At 36.3% G+C, this 25,610-nt stretch overlaps 1 protein-coding gene across 1 annotated transcript in view; it reads right to left on the reverse strand.

Moving 5' to 3' along the window:
* Nucleotides 1-417: 417 nt before the first annotated feature.
* LOC145983662 (proton myo-inositol cotransporter-like) overlaps nt 418-25,610 on the reverse strand; it is a 178,377-nt gene continuing 153,184 nt past the window's right edge. The window contains exons 3-4 of the mRNA XM_083116721.1: nt 5,678-5,806; nt 418-473 (exon numbers count right to left, since the gene is read on the reverse strand). Of these exons, the coding sequence (XP_082972847.1) occupies nt 418-473; nt 5,678-5,806 (185 nt within the window). The remainder of the gene's footprint in view (nt 474-5,677; nt 5,807-25,610) is intronic.

Below are 25,610 nucleotides of genomic sequence, written 5' to 3' on the forward strand. Positions count from 1 at the left end.
CACCGAAATTTTTATTCCAAAAACGAAAGAAATTAAATATGCAAGTATATATTACAACGAAGGTATCCCATGTAGTGTAGTGGATTACGCTGTCGCCTTGTAAGCAAAGGATCCCGGGTTCGGTTACCTGTGGAGTCACATTGCACAGTGGTTCGGATCCCACTTTGAAATCTAGGCCTAGTCCCGATAAGACTATATGAGCAAAAGGTTGACATAAAACACAGTTTAATCCAGTGTTTTGCACATTTTGACAAACATGGAGTGTGCGCGTACAGGTGACCAATTGAACGACGGCAGTACTTGGAGATGAACTGCACACGCAAAGATACGCCGTACATGTTATAGGTTGATGACGTCATGACCGGTTTGGAACCACTAGGAAGACTAACTTAAATAGTGCACATGCTACAGTGCTTGCTACAACCATCCATCGTCCTTTCTACTTCCAGTTTTAGTTGACTGTTGTGACGCTCCTGCGGATTCTTACAATTATTCATTTATATTACACAATTCATCTTATATTAAAAGTTGAAAATTTGCATAATTACTACTTTTGTACAACGTTCAAAAATGTTGCAAACATTTCTTCAGTTTTTGGAATAAAAATTTCGGTGCTTACGAAATAGTGTGAATTTCTGTAATCAATTTCTACATGTCAAATTTCTGTGAAACTACGTACTGAATAGAAAAATGATTTCCACAAAAGTTGATTATTTTTGTAAGAGGAATTAAAATATTAAACAAAAAAATTAGGTTCTGATTTAAAATAATTTGAGAGAACTGACCTTGAAAATGTCCCCCTACTAAAACATACGTAATGACAATTCCCCCTTAAAGTCAATGAACTTTTATTAGAAACATTTATTTCGTTTGTGAGATATTTCGCATTATCAACTTAACGTTTAACGTTTCTAACGGCTGTCCAACAAGAACAAACTATCTAAGCCACTAGTAAGTTTGCATTTTTGTAAACAAACATGTGCGAATAAGTCTGCAAACTTTGCAGTAATTGCAAACAGACAAAATTGATAAAAATACAAAATGCGACACTCGCACCCAATATTCTTGAAACTAAACTTATTGCAAGATAAATTTGAGTGACATTAATGAAGCTGAATAGATATACTCGATGGTTCATTCCATTTTATGTATAGATGGAATAATTTAATCGGAAATGGACTAGTACGAAATGGGATTGATCTACTGAAATGTGTTTCCATGGCCAATAAACATTAGTGACACAACCAGGCCATCAGAGAATATTAAATTTCTTGTACTGACAAGAATAAATTTATTGTAATGACGGTAATTAATCGTGATGGAAGTAGCAGTTCTGCAAGATATGTCAAATTAGTTTGACAGTTAAAACTATTATCTAACGTAGGAAAGAGAACAAGTAAGTTTATCTATTTTTTTCGGTTGTTTACGATAAAACCTTCCAATGATTAAATTTTCCCAAAATCACTAGTCGATTGTCTGAATGATACTTCAGAACAGTAACATTACTATAATATGGGGAGTAAATACAATTATGTCCAAAGCTTTCAGGACTGATAACAAATGAAAGGGGGACTGAGTTGCTTGGTGTTAACTACATTTCATGTAAAATTCAAGTATTCATATTGCCGTATTTATCCCTATTGTGGTCAATGGGACTTTGCGCTTTATTCTTGTCTGATATAGCCGTCGGCCTTCATAAATTCACTGTCACCAAGTGGGTTTGTCGCCGGCTCCACTTCCACATTCTCACATATTAATATGTCTTTTTCACCAGAGGTGTACACAGACTTACTCCATTAGTTTGTAAAATATCTAAGCGTAAATTTTCACACCTTGTATATATTACATTTCAAACTTCGAAAACGTCCATAACCCCAGCAAACAGAGCAATCTGATTAATAACAAAATCATAGATCAGGTGACAAACGTTTACAATGGACACTGAATATCCTAATCACAATGAGCAGTGAATTCGAAATATTCAAAATCTTACCGTAGAATTGAGTTATTTTTAAAAATTATTATACGAGTTCAGATAGTATGGCTAAATGAATAAATGGTCACAGATTATTTCGTTGGTAACTGACGGTAAAATTGCCACATGCATAAATGTTTCTACTAGAAAGTTAAGTGCAACGTTTACAAGTGTAAAGAAGTTCCATTGTTTGTTTAGTGTACGTGAAATTCCTAACACAGATTAGTACATTTATAACATGCACATGAAGACTTCTCGATTTAAAGGTTGCGGATGTCCATAAAACGTTAATGCGACGATTTCGAGTACCCCTTTAGTATAACTGCGACGATGAGGATGAATGGTGAATTGAAATAGATGAAGGAACAAAATACGATGGAAAATGTCCAAGTGTTCCCCAATTCGAGCTAACCAAATCGCCACGGAGGCCGTCTTATTCATTGAAACACTGTAAATCAATCTAAATTCCATACAAATCAAACTACATTCCATAACATACCCCCATGCACGTTTATACAACCATCCATAAATGCAGTGTTAATAAGATATCTAAATTTAGCAATTAGTTTTTAAAAAATCCGAGGTGTTAGATTCTCAGTTACACAAAATTACACATTGAAGACATGATACAGTAGCAAACTCGATTTTTTAAAGACGAGTAAAGAACCACGATGGACTAATTAACATACTGAAGTTTTATTTCAGCTTCTTAATAAATTTATTGTTTCATTCTGTTCCGTAAACAAATCGTCACAGCAGACCTCTTGCAGTCTCATACCAGAAAATATCCGCAGAGGCTACTGAATCTTTGGGAGACGTTGACAGGTACGTGCAAAGCATTTTGGTAACATTACGAACCTGGTGACGTCTTTGTATAGTATCAACGGTTTAAAGTAAAATGTGTATCCTATGCGCAGAAACGCACTGACAAAAATAAAATAGCAAGATGCCATTAGTTATGCTGAAGGAAGCATAAGAGGATAAATTATGTCAACAGCACCTACTGCTCAACGCTTTGGTAATATTTTTATTTGACTCATGGAAGAAACTGATTAACAGATTGAGATAGCAACTGAGAAATGAAACGTGTGTTTAATTTTTAAGTATCTATATGATTATTAAAAGACTACCAAACGGCATAAATACGCATGTTCAAACTATGTTCCCTTACAGGCAATGCACACCCACATAAACAACACTTTTTTATTATTTATACACGACATTATGTATCGCGTAGTTGCATTAGACTAATTTTAAGATTCTTGTCTGCCACTTCTGGCTAATCGTGACGATGGAGATAAATGGTGGCTCGATGAAAATAACGAAGGAACAATCACAAACACACATGAACAAGACAGATAACACAAGCTCCACAGAGGGTCATAGTCAGGCGTCAGAGCAAGAACGCAGCTTCCGAAGTAACCTCTTAAACACCCGTCATAACAATGAAGCAATCAGACTTAATGAGTAACATTAGTCAGGAAGGATCATCTAGTTTAGATATGTCGAAAAGCTGACAAAGTTAATAGTTCTCACGAAAAAACACTTTTGGGACTTTTTAATAATATGCAGTCACAGACATATCTAGGTTCGTTAGAACTCAGAAGCGTCCTTCAATGCACAACAGCGGTTAAGATAATTGTAGATAAATTATCCAGTTCTTTTCGTTCCCTTTTCTACATTCTATGCTTTAAGGAATAGAATTATATTGATGGTGGAGCACAAGTTGCACTTTTCTCATTGGCGTTTATATTTCAATTCTTGAACCTCACACAGTGAGAAAGAAAGCTAATGAGCATGGTGATAATCAATTTGCCTCTTATCATCCTTGCCGTCAGTTGCAATAGCTTGTAGGGGAGTTGTGTGTACTACAAAGGCCCCACAGAGGAACTGGTAACGTTACACAAGTAAATAAACATTTATTTCAATTGCTAGTTGAATGGCATATTTGGCAAATGGTTTTACTAATAACGAGAGCTTGTAATAAATATTGAACATATTAATCTTATCAAATTAGAGATTGTACAAAGTATAGAACCTGGTGCGGTATAAGGCACTTTCGTAGTTTTCTTGAGTACAATATTAAACAAAACGTAGTAGTGCGCTCGTCAAGTTTAATATTTTACAAACTTCAAAACTGAGAATTGCCACACTAGTACGTACAAGCAGAAACAAAGTATTAAGTACTTAAATTTAGCGGAGGAATTCAGTACGGGAAAGGCCTCCCAGATGGCGCAGTGGTCGTCGCCTTGTAATCAATGAGTTCCGGGTTCAATTCCCGGTAGAGGCACATAGTGGTTCGGATTCCACTTTAAACTGTAGGTCCAGTCCCGATTAGCCTATCCGTGCATAAGGTGGACTTAAAACACCAAATCAATCAATTCAGTACGGGAATGTTTATACGTAAGAGGTTAATAAACTTGCATAAACATGTGGGATTAAAAATAAACTGTTGCAACAGGTGTCTGTAAATTTCATAATTTTGTATTTCGAAAACCCTGTAAATTACATTCAATTATCATCAAGTTACAACCTTCGAACTCGAAATGAATGTTAAAAAATAATCTTCAAGCTTAAAACAATAAGACATCAAATCTACACTCGGACCGGAAACAAAAGAAAAATGCATCGGTGAACCAGTTCTACAACACACCTTATTCGAATTCGACCCTGAAAAGAAACTTGCAAACACAGTGCATTTCAATGACACTAGCCTCCACAAACCTCTCCCCGCCCCTCCGTTTCCCTATGAAGCATACATTTAAGGTATGCTATTGTAAATTGGTTCTTCCGTAAACAAACACGAATACAACAATTCATTTCCTATCTCACTTCCTTTTACTCCATCAAGTTTTTCATCTTGTGGGCCAGCGTTCTTCTACTATGATATCTCCATAATTTGTGAGAGTAGTTACACAAGACTTCAATAACAGAAAGACTGGACAAGAAAATAGACTCAAATTTATTCCCGTTGAAAGCAATAAGATTGGAAGTAGTAAAGTGTTGAGAAATTCATGACCGCAAAACAGCCTTTGTTTGGTTAGTTGATTTGGTGTTTTAAGTCCACCTTATGCACAGTAAAGCTAATTGAGACTGGACCTACAGTTTAAAGTGCGATCCGAACCACTATGTGCCTCCACCGGGTATCGAACCCGGGTCCCCTTGATTACAAGGCGATGACGCGACCAGTGCGCCATCGGGAAGGCCAGCCTTTGTTTGGATCACAAGAAGAGCCCAAGTATTTATTGGACTATTCTGGATAAACAGGAGAACATTATTATCATTAAACAAGACGATGCTCAATAGCAATCAGGGAAGAGCTATACCACTTTTGATTTGATTTGATTTTAAAATTTTGGGTGCGTCAGCACTTCGGCTATTTTGCACCCGTCACATTATACGGGGTCCAGCCCCTTATCTTTACAAAGAACAACTCTAACGTTGCATATGTAAAATCTTAAAAGCTTAAAATTTTCTGACTTCCGTTAAAAGCTGAGGCTGTAAAGGGGCACTCAGCACACACAAAGACAAAAACAGGACGACACACACAAAATTATACTGGCCAGAGTGCCAGTCGCCAGAGCCTCGTTCGTGTGCAAAATGCAGTCCAGGATGTACTACGTGGAAGTGAGGTTGACAGTTGGGTGTACTACGTAGAAAATCACCCCTTACACCCCCTATATCACTTTAAAATGAACTTACCTATTCCTATGCCAACAACAATTCTTCCTACCAGGAGAACTTCCTTTGTCTCGGCAACACCCATTATTATGGATCCTGCTGTGAACACGAAACTTGCCCCAAGAATTACAGGTTTTCTTCCAAATCTATCTGCAATAAATAATTATAAATGTCATATTAAACAATAGTAAGATAACAACAAAGACAAAAGTTAAACAATTACTTTTAATTTTCAAGGGAAAGAAAAAAATCTTCTGCAAATCAAATGCACCAAGCGTATATTTTTGTTACGTTCATATTGTCCGTCATATTTAATCGTAGCAATTGTAGTAAATAGCAATTAATCGTCTTAACCGATTTCCAGAGCAGTCCTTAAAGTTTTGGCTGCTATGAATATTTAAGATACCTTCATCAAAACCACCTTCAATACCAAATGAATGCTTACGTGATACCCTACAATTGCTACTAGACACGTTTCTTAACCTCATTAAATGTACACTCCACAGAGATTTAAAACAGTTCGAAGAATTCGAAATGTCCAAAAACTAGGAAACTAGAAAACTAGGAAAATCAGTTCTTAGCTCCCCATCATTAGTTGCTCTGAACAATTTTGATCAAATGCAACAGCAGACAAGTCATTCGAACTATCAAGTGGCTGCATGAATTTCAGATTAAAATCTATAAAGTTGCTACAAGTATCTTGATCAAAAAGTTGGCGACTTTGCCCCATTTCGATCCTTAGGCCCCTCCCAATTCATACATTATATATATATTTTTAAACTTTAAAACTTTTAGCTTAAGTGATCTGATAAAAAAGCCGACTTCAACCAAATGTAATATACGAGGGAAGTTAAAATTTATACGCACTTTCACCATAGCTTTCTTTAGGTTGGTCACACTGCTTTCAGCGCTCGCGTGCTGAAAGGTGGTACTCTTGTGGTTACGTTGTCGAGGTTTTATCTTAATCGCTCCATTTCTCTTCCTTCTGTAACAGAGTAAACATGGCCGCTCTGATGGCAGTGTGTACCAAGAAAAACAAAGATCAGTGATCCGTTTCTCTGGTCTGAAGGTGTGTCAGGGGCTGAAATTAATCGCAGGATTTCTGTACTATATGGGGACAGTGTTCTACCGTGTAGAAGTGTGTATGGGTGGATCGAGAGGTTTAAAAATGACCGGACAAGCGGGAAGCACGAAGCGAGAGCAGGACGCCCATCAACCGCCATCACTGACGGGAAGATTCAACAAGCTTGAGAGATGATTCTGACGAACCAATGGGCCACAGGGCAGCAGTCGATGAGTTGGCATGTTCTCTGGAAATTATTCATCAGTGACGTGCCTAAATGGGTGGGGTTTGACCCAGTATTCCTAAAAAAACGTCAAAGGCAGGATAAGATGGCAAAATGAAGACCGACTACTAAAAAAAGTACACATAATCTTCTCAATTCGATCCCAACTCCTCTTATATGACGCACTATAGCTCAAAAAATGGTCTAAAAGTGCTGAGAGTTTAGTTTCTTTATCTACGGAAATGTAGTCTAGGCAAAAACTTGCAAATGAGTAAAATTAAAGCTTCCTCAAGATAGGAAAATCTGTTATTAGTCCGTCATTTCGAAATGTGTTGACGAATTTTGCGCACATATAAGTGAATACTCCAAGGTATCTAGCCGACCTCCGTGCCAGAGTGGTTGGAACAGCACGCTACGACGTAAGGAGTCCTGAGTTCGAATCCCGGCCTGGGCATGAGACATATAAAGTGTTTTTTGAGTGTCCTTTCATATCATCACTCATACTCATTGACGCGATTAGACAAAAGTGGTAGAAAAGCGATGTTAAATAACAAAAGTCAAACAAATCAAGCATGACTTTCAAAGCAGCCGCGGTGGCTCAGTCGGTGAAAGCTTGTGGAGTAGTGGTTACCGTTAAGGATTTACAAGCTGATTGTCGTAGGTTCAAACCCCTCCGGTGGCAGAAAATTTTAGTTCCTCGGTGGACGCCGGTGGTGTTGGACGTGCTGATGATATCGGTCTCTGGTAGTGCGTTTCGCCGAGTGCAGCTGGTGAGTCAACTACGTCTGAAAAATTGGACTTGTAAAATAAAAGACTAATCGATAAACCAGTAAGTACTATAGTGGCAAGTAAGAATAACGAAATGAATAGGTTAAATACGATAAAGATAAGCTTTCCAGTGAATGCTCCTAAACCGAGGGCAACGGATATACATGAATTTATTCACGGACAATTCCGTCTGCATGTTGACGAATTGATGGGAATACAACTCCCGACAATTTTGCGTTGTGTGTATATTAAAATTGTGAGAAAAGCGACAATGAGAAAACTATTAGAACAGCATGGACCTGACATGGAGTTTCGTTACGCTCATGGCAATAGTGTGAAAGTGTCACTAGAAGATGCGGGAAGGGAAGTGAAATTTGTGCGTGTCTTTAATCTCTTATTGGAAATGGACGATGATAGCGTGAAAGAAAAACTGCGAGAATTTGGAACTGTCGATAGTGTAGACAAAGAAAAATGGTTGGGGAACTTTCGATACCCAGTGTATAATGGAGTGCGAGTGGCTAAAATGGAAGTCACAAAACCAATACCTTCGTTTCTAGTAATACGCTCGTTTCAGTGTCACGTTATCTATGATGGACAGCAACGGACATGCCAGATTTGTCACCAGCCTGGTCACGAACGTAGGATGTGCGACCTTCGTCAACCCACTGTTCCGCTCAGGCACGGACGAAACTAGAGTCAAGTGGCGCTACAACGAGAAGGACCATACCAAGAAGTTCCATCCAGTGAAACACCTTCTACTAGCCTTGAGAATCAGCTGGAATCAACTGAAATACATACAGAAAGACACCCTAACCCCCAGAAGGACGGAACACCTACCAACCCCGTAGAAGACACCACGAAGGAAGCAGAAGTGGTAGTTGCGGCTTCAAAGATCTTAGAGGAAGATGGTACACCATGTTTGGTAACTAAGAAAGAAAACTCCAAACCGGAATCAGTGAGAGAAGTAGTCGTAGAGGATGGCGTGGTACGCACCCATGACATTAAGGATCAGAAGACAGCAGAAAGACAGGAAGAACAACAAAACGCAATGGGAGACGATATGGATAGTGAGTTAATTACTGATGAAGATAATGAGAGTAGTAGTGTAAATATGAAAATGTAAGTGGAAAATGTAACTGGCACAAAAAAAGGACTAAAAGTGCGGCGACATGAACTTAGAAAAAAGAAGAAGATCTAGGCGCAGGGTAGGTGATTTAAGTAAATCAAAACAATAATTTAACAAATAGTTTGGCCTTGATAATTGGTGTGAAATATTGCATATATAACCAGAATAAGATTAAGGTAAAATGTACTGGAAAAGAGTATTTTCTTATAATTCTATATATATTTATATATATCTACATGTAATCCTTAGTTTTTCATTATACATTCATAATATGTTGACCTATACAGTAGCTACTATTAATTATAATAAGTCGTGTAGTAATATTAAGCAGAAAGCTTTACTAGACTTCCTTAAAAAAGCATATGTGGATATAGCCTTTTTGCAAGAAATTGGAACTCCATATTTAGAAGACGGTAACATATATGATGTGTATAATAATTTTACTCCACAAAATCATGGTCCAGCTCTCTATATTCGTAAAGGAATACCGATACAACAGGTACAATGTTACTATTCAGGAAGAATAATAACAGCAATATTAAATGGAGTAAAACTTTGTAATATTTACACACCTTCTGGTTCACAAAACAGAACACAGCGGAACCACTTCTTTCTAGAAGACGTGGCTGGGGAATTAAGTGGTAATATTACATCTATCATCTTAGGAGGTGAATTTAATTCAGTTCTAAGAACCATTGATCAAAAACCAGGTTACAACTACTCCCCAGCTTTAAAATCATTAATAGATGGATTACAATTACTTGATACATGGGAATATGTTGAATGAAATGAAGAAGGTTATACGTACATCAAACCAAATCATGCCTCGCGCATTGATAGAATTTATGTATCTAATAATATTAAGCACCATGTTTCTAATGTGCAAACTTTCCCAATTTGCTTTACAGACCATTTTTCATATATCGTTAGGATCAAAATAGATTCAGATAATATTTGTAGACGACCAGGTTTCTAGCATTTAAATAATGCATTGATTCAAGACAAGGAATTCATAGTACGTTTTCAAGAAAAATGGAAGACGTGCTCAACAAAAACTACTTATAAGACAAATCTTGTGGAGTGGTGGGATAGTTGCTTTAAAGTAGAATTCCAAAAACTTCGTAAAAACTATGGAAAACAAAAATATCAAAACAGAAATAGTATGTACAATTTTTACTATAGTGTTTTGCATGAATTAAAATATCAAGTATTGCAAGGTAAGTCAGTACAAGATAAAATTAAGCATGTTCAGGCGAGATTATTAGGATTCCATAGAAATAAAATAAAAGGTATTCAAGTAAGAAGTAAGGTACAGCCCTTTGATCACGGAGAAACAACCACATTATATCATATAAAAGAAGAACGAAATAGAGGTCAGAGAAAAATTATAAACAAAATTAAAAACAAACATGAGAAAGAAATTATAATGCAATCTGAAATTCAACAAGTAATAAAGGAACATTTTCAACAAAAAATTGAAACAGAAACGATCGACATAATAGATGACAACATAATAATAAATAATATAGGATACCCACAATACTTCAGGATGAAGATTAGAAAAAGAGTTTACTCAGGATGAAATAACTAAAGCGGTTTTTAGTTTACGTGGAAATGTATCAACAGATATCGATGGTATTACAAGTGAAGGTTATATAAAGATATGGCCTACTATAGGATCCACAGTAACTAAGTGGGTTCAAGTGGTATTTCACAAAATTAAGATAGGAAAAAATTGTAGTACTGGAGTGACTGTTTTAATACCTAAGATAGAGAAACCGATAACAATTGATGAATACAGACCAATTAATCTAATGAATGTTGAGTATAAAATCTTAACAAAAATAATATCAAATAGGTTAAAACCATATATGTCATTGTTATTAGGTAACACACAATATGGAATGCCAAGTGTTGGCACCATACACCAAGCATTAATGATAACTAGAGATATAATAGCAACATATGAAGAGAAGAATGACAAGCTTGACTTTGCATCTGCATATGATTATGTTATCCATAAATACTTAAAATTAGTTTTACAAAAACTTGGATTTGGTGATAAATTTATTAGTTGGGTACAACTATTAACTAGAAATATACATATATTATGAAACATGTTAATGGGTTCCTAACATCGACAATACAGGTGAAAAGAGGAGTCTTACAAGGATCCCCGTTAAGTTCATATCTGTTAATGTTATCGTTATCACCTTTTCTGAACATAATTCAAACAAAATTGTCATCTCAGAGATATTGTGAAAAAACTTACATGTATGTGGGTATATGGACGATGTAACAGCCTTCATTAACTCGAAGACTGATTATGAGGAAGATATAGTCTGCCTAAATGAATACATGCAAATATCAGGTGCAAAAATTAATTATAAAAAATCGTATTTGTTGCCACTGGGAAAACAAACAAACTTAACATATGGACGTGAAATTGTAACTAAAGATAAAGTAAGAATATTGGGGATAGTTTTTCAGAATAAATTACAATCGACGATCAATATAAATTTTGAAACAATAATAAATAACATACAAGGTTTGATTAAAACCAATGTGTTAAGAAATTTATTGCTTATATCACGAGTACATTATTTAAACAAATACATATTCGAAAAAGTTTGGTTTGTTGCAGCACTCTTCCCTTTGTCAAGAATTTTTGCAACACGTTTACGATCGCTAGCTATGTATTTCTTGTGGCAAGGTCAGGTTTTATAGAGTGGCTTATAATAACATTGCAATGCAACAGCGAACGGCAGGTGGAATGGGACTAATGCACGTGGAATGGAAAGCAGCGGCATTGTTCAACACGCGTAATCTACAGATGATTATACAACAACCAGATAGCTACACAGCGATAGTGCTACGATCGATCCTCGATAAAATTCCCTTGACCTTGCCAATGCACACAGCAACTATCCCGAAAAACTTTGCTTATCTTTTACCTTCTATTGCAGAATGTGTGTACAGACTGGGAGCAGGAAGTACGATAGGGAACCTGCAAGTCAATGACTTGTATCGCCAGGAACTTGAGCTAAATACGCAGTCAACGAAAGTAGAGCAACAAACTCCCAATAAGGAATGGAACCTAGTATGGACGAATGTTTGGGCGAAACATTTAACAAACAAGGTTCAATCCTTATGGTACATATTAGTACATGATAAATATGATACCAAAAGTAAAAGACATCGACTTCAATTCAGTGACACGTCATTATGTAATGCGTGCAATGAAGAAGATACAATAGAACACAGAATATCTAAATGTCGTCACGCAAGTACCATGTGGCAAGAATTACGAAACATGTTAAGTAGAATATGTCGTACATCAACAGCTAATTATACGACACAGACTGTAATATTACCAGATTTTAAGTATTATCCTAAAACCAAATGGAATGCAGTACAATGGCTTATTAGCAATTCTATTTACTATACTTTAAACTGCACAAATATTAAGTACGCATGTAATTTTAAAGATTTCTTACAACAAGAATTAATGCAAAACATTATTGTTTATAACAGAAAGAATTATGCAAATTTCCTAAAGGTTGTATATGAATAAAAAGAAGGTATCTTAAAACATGTTCATATAAAATGTAATTTGTAATACCCCGGCTAGTTCAAATCCAGGAACTTTTCTAACGTTGGAAGCGGCCCCGGGGCCCACCCACGGTCGAATGGCATGTGTACCTGAGGGTAATGCAGATCACATCACCCCCACTCACGACCGGATCAAGAAAGTGTGGGGTGTTACCCCCACACCCCCTATACGCCTTCATGGCGTGGTGCTAAGCACAGGGGAGCACTTTTACCTTTTTTTATCTTTTCAATGTAAATATATGTCAAATAAGTTCTGCACCATTGTATTCTGTTAAAGATAAATCGTTAAATGTTCAAGAACAATTAAAAATAAAAGCAAACTAAACTCATTGAAAATAGTAGGCAAGTTATTGCCATGTTCATTCACCTTGAATTGTGTAAACTAAGTTCCAGGATTGAATCAAAATGTTAACGAACTAGAGCCCAACTTCTGCACCAGCATTAGTACAATTCAATTTCTTCAAAACCAATGGCGTACCCAGGATTTCCGAAATAAAGGAGGGGGTTACATGTACTTTTTTCGCAGTTAGTTCTCATTTTGCCATCATTCCTGCCTTTTGACGCTTTTTTTTTAATACTGGGCAAAAAGAGGGGTTATGTACCCACCAACACCCCTTGGCCACGCCACTGTTCAACACTCATAGGATGTAAAAGAAGAGTGAGTGGACGATGCAAAATTTGCCTACTATTATCTTTCCACTTGATTGTAAAGATTTTAGATTAGTCATTCGCTTCCATAATTGACGATTAACAAAAACATGTTTCAGCAATACTATTGTTATTCTAATTTTGATATATTTTATTAATCGGCATACAGCTCAGTTTATATTTGCTACAGAAAGTGAAAGGAATAAATAATGAATATTTAAGAACTAGATACACAATAAATGTAAAACAAATAAACACACAAAAAATATTTTAGTTTGAGAGAATGGCTATCGATGAACATGACTGTTAATTGTGGAATCCATACTAAGATTTTCGAAAATATATAACGCTGGAATGCTATAATATTGCTTAATATTACCAGATGGCTTGGGAAATGGCATTCGGTACTGTACCAGCAACATAAACCGAGAACTATGACAGATGAACCTATTCGGCACATGTGTATTTTCCGCCACCGACACACGCAACTTGCATTAAGTTTTGCTTACACCTGTTACATCACTCAGCTCCTGAAATGATTAATTCATACCCAGCTAAGAAAAAATACGCAGGGAGGTGCACACGAGCAGCAGTGGTTTGCACATCGCCCTACAAAGCCAGGAGCTCTAGGCTTGAAGCCTGAGTAAGATGTGAGCTTTGTGTTCGTTCCTCATCTGTGAGCATTGCAATTACATGGTTGGTGCTTCCGTTATAATGTCTTTTTTTTAAAAAAATGGAAGGCCTTTTTTGAAAGTGAGATTCTCGAAATAGCTCACTTTACATGGATAGTCATGAATGATTTTGTAAAAGACGCACAAAATCCATTATCTTTCTTCCTGCCAGACATGTAGGCTTGCCAAATGGTATAACACCTAGTTTCCTGCCCACAGCCTAATAATTACTCTGAAATGTAAATAAGGAATATTATCTCATCATAAATACATTTCAAATTTATTGCCAGGTCTTGTCTGTGAATAGTTTTTTTCTAAATTTTATATAGTAAAATTCACTATTCAACGCTTCATCCCGAGGTTAGAATAAGTTGCCATTGTAATGAAGTTAAGCTTAGAAAATACAACTGAATATAATGAAGCTCCCTTGCCCAAACATTAGTACTTAGTATCTCACGTATGGTATGTCACACATTCTTCGTGCTAGTTACCGTTAGGTCAATGCTCCGTGCACCAACTCTAGGTAATACACATTTCATGTCTATCAACACAACGTGACAATTCTGAGTACATTCAAAGAAATGTATTATTGTATGTAGAGGAAGGCAGACAAAAATAACATAATCACTTTTATTGCTGACAAAACCCAAAGTTTGTTTGTTTTCGGGTATTTTGGTTCGTCACTTTTGGCTAACTGTGAGGATGAATGATCATTAAGACACAAAAAGGGGGAGGGAGGGGCAAACACATATGGGCAATGCACGATCATAAACCCACCACAGCATTACACTCTCCACGGATCCAGGTACTAGGAGTAGATTCGAAAATACTTAGCGGAAAATAATGTATTCATAACGACGCTCGGCTATTGTTATTCTGTCATTTTTAATTATGATTAATGGCTTTTTTAATTCAGTATCGAGGGGTGACGCTATTGTTAATTAATCTTGCGCCACGTGTCGTGGGTGGAGGAGGAGATGAGTCATCGATGACTCATGCACACGTGTGAGTTTGAAATTAATGGTTTTCCATTAGTGCACGAAAGATACTATTATGTATTCCGTTTTTACCCTAACCTAACACTATTGTTGTATTTTATTAATGCGTTTCTGCCGGATATGAGTCACAGATGATTTATACTGACGTTGGAGTTTGGAATTAATGGTTTTTCCATTAATGTACAAAAGACACTATTATGGAGTTCGTTTTCGGACTATTCTAACACTATTGTTGTATTTTATTAATGCGTTTCTGCCGGATATGAGTCATGGGTGCTTTATACAGACGTGGGAACTTGGAATTAATGGTTTTTCCATTAATGTACAAAAGACACTTTCGGCCTATTCTAAGGCGTCACGTCCGGCCATTTTGGCGTCGGTGGTGAGTCATATTTGGTATAATTAAGGATCCGGATTTACCCGTATTCAACCGGTGCCGACGCGTTCGATCGGAGGTAGAAGATATTATAACACATGTTTGCTTTAAAGGCGAAGAAATTGAACGATGTAGCCTATATGAAAACGAAGTATGCGGGCAGAAGATATGCTATTAATATTAACCTGTTACGGAAGAACCTGTTATGAGTTTGCATTCTTCGCCACCCCATTCCGCCAGCGATCATTGATGCACGAGGGGGAAGAAAGGTTCTCCATTGTTCCGTCCCCCATCGTTTTTTTCTGGAGTTGAATGGAAGCCTGGTCCCGCCAATTCTTTTACACGCGGGTATTGATTTTCTTTGAGGTTCCAATTTTATTTTGGCAGAAGTAATATACGCGATGTTTTCTCCCGCCTTTCGTAACATTGCAAAGACTATTTGACCAAAACCGTAAGGAATTTGGTTGAACTAGGAACATTCAGTTCCAGTATCTACAGGTTAAAGTGGATGCGATCCACTATTTGCTCTTATTTCTGGGTTGCGAACCACGGACCATTTGATTTTTGCCTTATAAACATCAGGATTCACGTAAAATTGACCAGATGTTTTTACTGTTAGGGACAATATTTCGCATTTTTTGTGTATTTTTACTCAGAAAACGCTATTTGAACAATTCAAGCAAGAGTTCGCATGGCGATTTAGACACACAAACCGTGTTTCTTCAACTTTAGCTGAAGTTTAGGTTTATTTTTTACTCTAATATCACAATTTATTCTATTCAGGCAACATTTTTTATTAAATTTTGGACTCACAAAGACATTTTTCAACTTTTAACTTGTTATTTTAAAAGTTTATTTCCATTTTTTACTCTAATATCACAATTTCTTCTATTCAGGCAACATTTTTTATTAAATTTTGGACTCACAAAGACATTTTTCAACTTTTAACTTGCTATTTTAAAAGTTTATTTCCATTTTTTACTCTAATATCACAATTTCATCTATTCTGGCAGGAGTGTTTATTGCAGTTTAGACTTGCAAAGATAATTTTTTCAACTTCTTTTATTAATTTTTCTATTTATTGCCTTTTGTATCTTATATTTTTTAATTTTTAACTTTGAGTTTTGTTCTTTATTTCAAAAATTTCTCTAATCACTAAGGAAGAAGTACTTTTAAGTAAAACTGTACCCACAAACTTTATTATTACTATTATTATTAGTATTATTATTATTATTATTATTATTGTTTTTGTTTTGATGTAGTTGTTGAATCTTGTTGTTGTTGTTAGGGTTTATTGACTTCCACTACGCTATTTTTGGTTTGCTTCGTAGGAAAGTTTGTTTATTTTAGAGTTTCCTCGGTATTTTCTTACTGTTAGGGTAGGTAAAGTTTCTTAAATATATGAGTAGGGTTCCATATATTCTTGTTCTTGCATGTTTTTCATATGATGTGATCACAAAAACTCTCCAAGTGCTTTTACTGCATGTTTCCATTTTTATTGAGGCTTAGTGATTCCTAGAGCCACCTTATGCATGAGAGAAAGCTTGAAAATTTCGATCTCAGATAACCATCAACCTTATGTCAGAGTATTTTCGAGTATATTTTAGACTTATTATGGACCACTAGAATATCACGGCTTTCTTAATTTTTAAGTATGTTGCGCAGTTATTGTATTTTTGCTTTTGGTTACTAGATAAACTGTATGAAATGTTTAATATTTGTACTTTTTTTGCACTTATAAGAGGCCAAACTTTTACTGTAACTAAAATTATTATGTCTCTAAGCACTGAAACCCCTTTACCAAGAGTACTATAACTGAATGTTTATTAATATTGTTTCTTTCATCCCTTAAATATAACAATTTAACAATATAATGACAAATCACAGGACAAGTCGATGTTAGCAGATGACTACGTGGCTCTTAAGTCCACCTGCCAAACTTTTCTTACCATGCTATTTACCTTTATAGTCTTTTATTCGGGTACGTTTCAAGTACTATTGACTTTTTGAGTGTTTGATTAATACCAGGGGTTATTTGTATCTGTTATGCTGTATTATTCGAGGCTTCTATTTTTTATTCTACATTCACTATATGTCCCTGAGAACTAAATTCCACTGACTGAAGCTTAAAGCTTAGGCTCTACAGCATGTTGAATGGTTAAGCACTGGTCAATATGAATTTTACAGAGGCTAGTAGGAGGCATAGGAACACACGCCAGAGCCTTATTAGCGTGCAAGAAGCACTTTCAGGGAGTACTACGAGGAAACGAAGTTGATTTTTTGAGTGCTTTACCAGTTACACAGCCAATATTTGCTATTTCAAGTAACTACATGTACCAGAACATTTTACTGCCCAACACTAACTAGACTTCAATTTATACTTTATTAGGTGCTAAATGTAGCAAGAACACTGATTGTACTTACTTTTCAGAATCCAACTATATCAGGATTTTTTCTATGTAAGTATATTTTTATTGATTACTAACTTTAACAGACCAATCAGGAAGACGACAAAATTCACTAAACTTAGTACTATAGTGTATGTGATTGCATGAAAAGTAGAAATTATAACAACCACAAGATTTCGCTTTTTTGCTTTTGGGACTAATCGTGACGCTGAGGATGAATGGATGGCCAAAAATCTTAAGGACTGGATGTATTTTACCACTACAGACGCCTATGTAGAAACACTAGAGTACTGTTAGCTTTCAAAATTGAGGTTATACTGTACTGTTTCTTAAATATTTCGTATTTGGCACGTTACACTTATATTCATTTCACGACAAATATTGCTAAAACTCTCAAATTTACTGTGTACAAGTTGATATTTCTGCTATCTGAGGAATTAACAACCCTATTTTGCAAACAAATGGTATTGTTTACACTTTATTTACTTCAATCTGAGACTAATATTTTACAGTAATTGAATCATTCAGCCCTAGTCAATACTTTACTGCTTCAGAAAGTTTGTTTTTAATCTAATAAGTATGCTATTTTGTGCTATTCTAACGCAAACGTTGTTTAATTCACTGGTTATAATGCAAACTTTTGCACAAATTCGATATATTCACCACCTTCAAACCAAACAATTGTACTTATTTAGCGCATTTCATTTATATTTCTTGTAATTAACTTATGTTTCTTATAATTAACAAACTAAACTAATTACTTTGGCATGTTAAAAACATTATTTTTTACTATTTCCTATTCTATCAGGTTCTATATTGCTGTTTTTATCAATTTATGTAAGACCACACTCTGGTAAATACACATATATTCTCTTTTATACACACACACACACACACACACATTTACACACTTATACGAACATCCATCTGACGTTTTTCAATATTTTGCTATGAAGTTTGCATCGACGGTATTCAAACAAGGGCAGGCAATGTAGTATTTATGAGTATTAGTAATCCCAAAGTGCTGTTTTTTGGTGTCCAAGTTCAGATGAGTTTCTGCTATGTGCCTTTTGCAGGGGATTGCATGTGAAGTGTATGCATATTGAGCATTATTGAGTGTGTATGCTTCCAAGTTTTGCTGTTATTTTCCTATAATTCTGCGAGACTGTAGAGAGTTCTCTCTTTTCAAGCAGTTTTCTTTCATTGATTGGATACTTTTTGGGATCTTAGCAGTTTTTTATGTTATGAAGCACATTGTTGTAGAATATTTTGCATGGTCTTTTGTGATATTGAGTGGCTGTTGTAATGGTAGTAAGTATCTTTCCTTCTTGTGTTGATGTTCTTGTGTAGGTTTCCTATTTTCGGTCAAGTTGCAGTACTTAGAATAATCGCTATTGTCTTATTGATCTACGAAGCTCCTTTGAATAATCATTTGCATGCGGCCCTATACTCCACGCTGTACTTTGTTCTGGGAGCTATCTTTTGAAGCCTTAGCATTCTGCTAGTACAGTATTATTATTAAAGAAACAATATTAATAAACATTCAGTTATAGTACTCTTGGTAAAGGGGTTTCAGTGCTTAGAGACATAATAATTTTAGTTACAGTAAAAGTTTGGCCTCTTATAAGTGCAAAAAAAGTACAAATATTAAACATTTCATACAGTTTATCTAGTAACCAAAAGCAAAAATACAATAACTGCGCAACATACTTAAAAATTAAGAAAGCCGTGATATTCTAGTGGTCCATAATAAGTCTAAAATATACTCGAAAATACTCTGACATAAGGTTGATGGTTATCTGAGATCGAAATTTTCAAGCTTTCTCTCATGCATAAGGTGGCTCTAGGAATCACTAAGCCTCAATAAAAATGGAAACATGCAGTAAAAGCACTTGGAGAGTTTTTGTGATCACATCATATGAAAAACATGCAAGAACAAGAATATATGGAACCCTACTCATATATTTAAGAAACTTTACCTACCCTAACAGTAAGAAAATACCGAGGAAACTCTAAAATAAACAAACTTTCCTACGAAGCAAACCAAAAATAGCGTAGTGGAAGTCAATAAACCCTAACAACAACAACAAGATTCAACAACTACATCAAAACAAAAACAATAATAATAATAATAATAATAATACTAATAATAATAGTAATAATAAAGTTTGTGGGTACAGTTTTACTTAAAAGTACTTCTTCCTTAGTGATTAGAGAAATTTTTGAAATAAAGAACAAAACTCAAAGTTAAAAATTAAAAAATATAAGATACAAAAGGCAATAAATAGAAAAATTAATAAAAGAAGTTGAAAAAATTATCTTTGCAAGTCTAAACTGCAATAAACACTCCTGCCAGAATAGATGAAATTGTGATATTAGAGTAAAAAATGGAAATAAACTTTTAAAATAGCAAGTTAAAAGTTGAAAAATGTCTTTGTGAGTCCAAAATTTAATAAAAAATGTTGCCTGAATAGAAGAAATTGTGATATTAGAGTAAAAAATGGAAATAAACTTTTAAAATAACAAGTTAAAAGTTGAAAAATGTCTTTGTGAGTCCAAAATTTAATAAAAAATGTTGCCTGAATAGAATAAATTGTGATATTAGAGTAAAAAATAAACCTAAACTTCAGCTAAAGTTGAAGAAACACGGTTTGTGTGTCTAAATCGCCATGCGAACTCTTGCTTGAATTGTTCAAATAGCGTTTTCTGAGTAAAAATACACAAAAAATGCGAAATATTGTCCCTAACAGTAAAAACATCTGGTCAATTTTACGTGAATCCTGATGTTTATAAGGCAAAAATCAAATGGTCCGTGGTTCGCAACCCAGAAATAAGAGCAAATAGTGGATCGCATCCACTTTAACCTGTAGATACTGGAACTGAATGTTCCTAGTTCAACCAAATTCCTTACGGTTTTGGTCAAATAGTCTTTGCAATGTTACGAAAGGCGGGAGAAAACATCGCGTATATTACTTCTGCCAAATAAAATTGGAACCTCAAAGAAAATCAATACCCGCGTGTAAAAGAATTGGCGGGACCAGGCTTCCATTCAACTCCAGAAAAAAACGATGGGGGACGGAACAATGGAGAACCTTTCTTCCCCCTCGTGCATCAATGATCGCTCGCGGAATGGGGTGGCGAAGAATGCAAACTCATAACAGGTTCTTCCGTAACAGGTTAATATTAATAGCATATCTTCTGCCCGCATACTTCGTTTTCATATAGGCTACATCGTTCAATTTCTTCGCCTTTAAAGCGAACATGTGTTATAATATCTTCTACCTCCGATCGAACGCGTCGGCACCGGTTGAATACGGGTAAATCCGGATCCTTAATTATACCAAATATGACTCACCACCAACGCCAAAATGGCCGGACGTGACGCCTTAGAATAGGCCGAAAGTGTCTTTTGTACATTAATGGAAAAACCATTAATTCCAAGTTCCCACGTCTGTATAAAGCACCCATGACTCATATCCGGCAGAAACGCATTAATAAAATACAACAATAGTGTTAGAATAGTCCGAAAACGAACTCCATAATAGTGTCTTTTGTACATTAATGGAAAAACCATTAATTCCAAACTCCAACGTCAGTATAAATCATCTGTGACTCATATCCGGCAGAAACGCATTAATAAAATACAACAATAGTGTTAGGTTAGGGTAAAAACGGAATACATAATAGTATCTTTCGTGCACTAATGGAAAACCATTAATTTCAAACTCACACGTGTGCATGAGTCATCGATGACTCATCTCCTCCTCCACCCACGACACGTGGCGCTAGATTAATTAACAATAGCGTCACCCCTCGATACTGAATTAAAAAAGCCATTAATCATAATTAAAAATGACAGAATAACAATAGCCGAGCGTCGTTATAAATACATTATTTTCCGCTAAGTATTTTCGAATCTACTACTAGGGTCTCGTTTGCCTGCAAGAACACAGTTCCCAGGGTGTACTGCGTGGAAGAGATGGCCGTTCCGGGGTCAGATATCCTAAACTCGAATACTGGATCTGGTATCCGGATCATCATTATCCCAATCCATGAAGCATGGAAAAATATTTACGAGCAAGCAGTAGAAAATGATTGATTGATTTAGTGTTTTAAGTCCACTTTATACACAGTAAGGCTAATCGGGACTGGTCCTACAGTTTAAAGTGGGATCCAAACAACTATGTGCTCCACCGGGTATTGAACCCGGGACCCCCAGTAGAAAGTGAGTCAGATTTGTTAATCATTGCAGAGATTTTTCTGTTTAGTTTGTCAGCATATTCTAGAAGACACTTCTTCTGGTAAATATAGGCTGTATGATGAAATTTTGGTCAACTGGCATTATGATCTCTGTCGATGTAGACCAAGGACATGAGAAAGGTTATCGTCATATTTTGCATAGAGTATTTCCTATGACCCATACAGATAAAGCTGATGCAAATATCCGTATTCGACATAGAGATCCAGAGAACGATGGTAAAAATGTTGTGAAGATAACAAAAATTCTTCGTACGATTCCCAAAAGTTGAGGGTTAGAACTACAATTCTACCAAGAGGTATCAAGTTCAGGGCATATACACAAATTGTGCATCAAGTTCAGGGCATATACACAAATTGTGCATCAAGTTCAGGGCATATACACAAATTGTGCATCAAGTTCAGGGCATATACACAAATTGTGCATCTGGAATAAATTACACTGCACCCTGAACAGAGGGTTTTCGTGAGTAGGCTTCTTCAGTGATTTATTCTTGCAGGCGGGGATCGCGGGTAGCCAGGGTTGGAAACACAGTTGTAAATAAAGGTAGTTGACTTGACGTGTAAAATACAGCAAAAACCTAATTCTACTTGCTGTATTCATAATTTAACTACCTGCCAGTTTGTGAAACAAAGGAAGTTGGGCGCAGTTTGCAGATGGAAAACAGATTATGCTTCAAATTCTCTTCCATATTTTGCTACCACCTCCCTTCCCCCCGGTCTTACTTATTATTTGCCAACCTCCGTGCCAGAGTTGTTAGCACACCGAGCTACGACGTCAGGGGTTCCTGAATGGTCATGGGTGTGCTTTGTGAGTGTCCCTTCATCAATTTCATCATGTCATCACTCTTCATCTTCGCGATTTGCCAAAAGTAGCAGAAAAGCAAGGTAAAATAAATCAAACAATCAATTATTTATCACTTGTTCAGGAAAGAGTATTATACGTGTAGAAACCTGGAAGCTACGGGGAGTGAGGAAAAGCGGCTAAAAGCTTTAGAAATGTGGCTATTGCGAAGAAGCGAGTATGTGAAATGGACTGGAAAAGTGGGAGAGGAAATTGTGATGAAAAAAGGTGGTAAAAACTGCTTAGAGTGATCACGGGGGGGAAACATTGGCTTCTACAAGGTACGTTGGAAGGAAGGATAAACGGAGAGAGTCTAGGGAAGATAGCAAAAAAAGATGACATGCTGATACGCTGATATGAAACGTAAGGCGCAAGAATAATTAAAAAAAAAAGTCCACTGGGTAGAAAACAATGAATGAATGAGTGAAATGGGAAGAAGTTTTTATACTTCACTAACAAGTATTGCAAGCTTAACTTTATAAAGCAATCAAGTTAACAATTTTACTTCTGGTTCCTCATGTCATGTTCGTTTGCTACTCTCGTTTTACACGTGCAAGTTAACAATCGTGATTACACGTGCAAGTGGATAATCGTGATTACAGGTGCAGTGGCGTACAATATTTATGATTTTTATCTGCTGATGGACTAAGGGTTATTTCTTATCTGTGCTATTTGTGTTGTTTGCCATCCGTGCACCCCATACCGCAATTACAGTTACACCTGGAGAACGCTAATATCAAAAAATAAAAGTGGTGCATTAGTATATAAGAAATGCCAAGTGGCGGTGGGTGGAGGAAAAGGTTGGTCAAGTATTATAGAGTGCATCTATGTTATTTTTATGCATATTATTGTGCATTTTGAGAAACATTATTACACAAACGCTGAAATTAAGTTCACTATGCAATTTGTTTTTACCCGCTCCTTGTGAGAACGATACAATTTTTAAAAATATTTTCTGATTGGTTTCCATTCTCTATTACATACAGATTTAAAAAAAAAGGATTTGCATCCGCATGTCTAATAATATCCTGGAAAAGAAGCCTTTTTAAACATTTCACGGTTATCTCCTCTGATTGTGCTGATCTCATTCCCAGGATTCTTCTCTATCATATCAACTTCAAATCCAATTTCTCCAGGCAGTTAGTGATAACTTATATCAAATTAGGAACTCCACGAATTAGTCATATTCCATCTTGTTGCTTGTAGTGAATACATCTAAAAACATGTAAATATAATATTGGATCAAGGACGCTTGATAAGGTAAAGTAGATTGTGTTCCGATTTTAACCCTTCTATGGATTTCGATACGAAATAATGTCAACAAACAGACATTGAGATAAGAACGAAATTTCACTATTCGGGAACGAGATAGTATTTACAACACGGAAACAAGTCCGAGAAATAAGATCTTGATGAAAACTTGAGTTAATTTTCAATGCAAAATATCGCTTCCACCTCTCAACCAAATTTTGCTCCAATCCCTGCAGAAAACAGGGTCTCGCTGTACAACACCAACAAATTTCAGTGTGGAGAGGACAAAAAGAAGAACGACGATTTTAATAACGTGTTGCTCGTTTAGCCCTCCTTTCGATGTTACGAGCCCTCGAAAATTGCATTTCCTACCATGTATGCAGAGAACCACGCGGCACAAATTTCCCATTGTCACTTTGTAATCAACGGGCCACGGGTTCGATCCTCCGGCGAAGGCACATTACATGGTGGCTCGGATCCTATTTTAAGCTGTAGGTGTAGCCAGTGTGGTATTTAGAAATTTCCAGTTGGGGGGAAATTCTACTGACTGTCTAGAGACAGCATGAGATAATGCTTATACGTGTGCGTGTGCGTGTGTGTGTGTGTGTATACACCCCCCTACACACAAAACATACATACATATATGTGATCTAGAGAATGAATTCAATATCGATTCTTCTGTATTTTTAGTCATGAAATTTTATAAATGTGTTTAGCTTGCTGCAAAATTACAAAACTACCAACTTGACAACTGAAACCGAAAAATATTTCCAACAAAGGATACCACCTTCCAACTTGCTCATTGAAATATTGAAATATTTTGATGTTGAAATATTATGTATGTGTAGCATCATCGCACTAGATACATCAAAACATGGCCGTGTAATTTTCCATTTGTTACATTTTTCACGAGGCAACAAACAATCAAAAGGAACTCACCACTTTACTACTACTGCCTTCTTGTGTAGATGCACTTAATCAACACAGCCTTCGCCGCCACCAGCTTTATCAGATTTCGTTCATTTTGAAGACAGATTCACGATATTGCAGAGTCTGGAACTCGTAATGCTCACTTTCTTCACTAACATTCTAGCCTCACAAAGAAATCTAGTTCATTGTTCTACAAAAAAAGCACACAGTTATTTTAAAAATGACTTCGTAAAGGGCTATCGCGCTCGCGTCAAAAATTTCATGTAGGCCATCTTCCACTCATACAAATACAGACGTTCTATGGTGACAAGTTCGAGTCAGATGACAACTCATTTGTAACACATTCATTGGGGTGGCATTTTCCTGCCAAATTATGGTTTGGTTTGAGTTGGTGTTTTAAGTCCACTCTATGCACAGTAAGGGTGGCCGCGGTGGCTCAGTCGGTAACGCGTCTGACTACCATGCTCAAGGTCCCGGGTTCGATCCCCGGCCGGTACAAATCCGGGAACTTTTCTAAGGTTGGAAGCGGCCCCGGCGCCCACCCAGCGTCGAATAACATGGGTACCTGGGGGAAACCCTGGGGGGTAAAGGCGATCAGGGGCGTGATGCTGATCACATCACCCCCACTCACGACCGGATCAAGAAAGTGTGAGGCGTTACCCCCACACCCCCTATACGCCTTCATGGCGTGGTGCTATGCACAGGGGAGCACTTTACTTTTTTTTTTTTTTACTTTACTATGCACAGTAAGGCTATGTGGGATCCGAACCACTTGTGCC

This window comes from Lepisma saccharinum, chromosome 2 (assembly GCF_977018435.1).
Source record: "Lepisma saccharinum chromosome 2, izLepSacc3.1, whole genome shotgun sequence".
In the NCBI taxonomy this organism is placed as follows: domain Eukaryota; kingdom Metazoa; phylum Arthropoda; class Insecta; order Zygentoma; family Lepismatidae; genus Lepisma; species Lepisma saccharinum.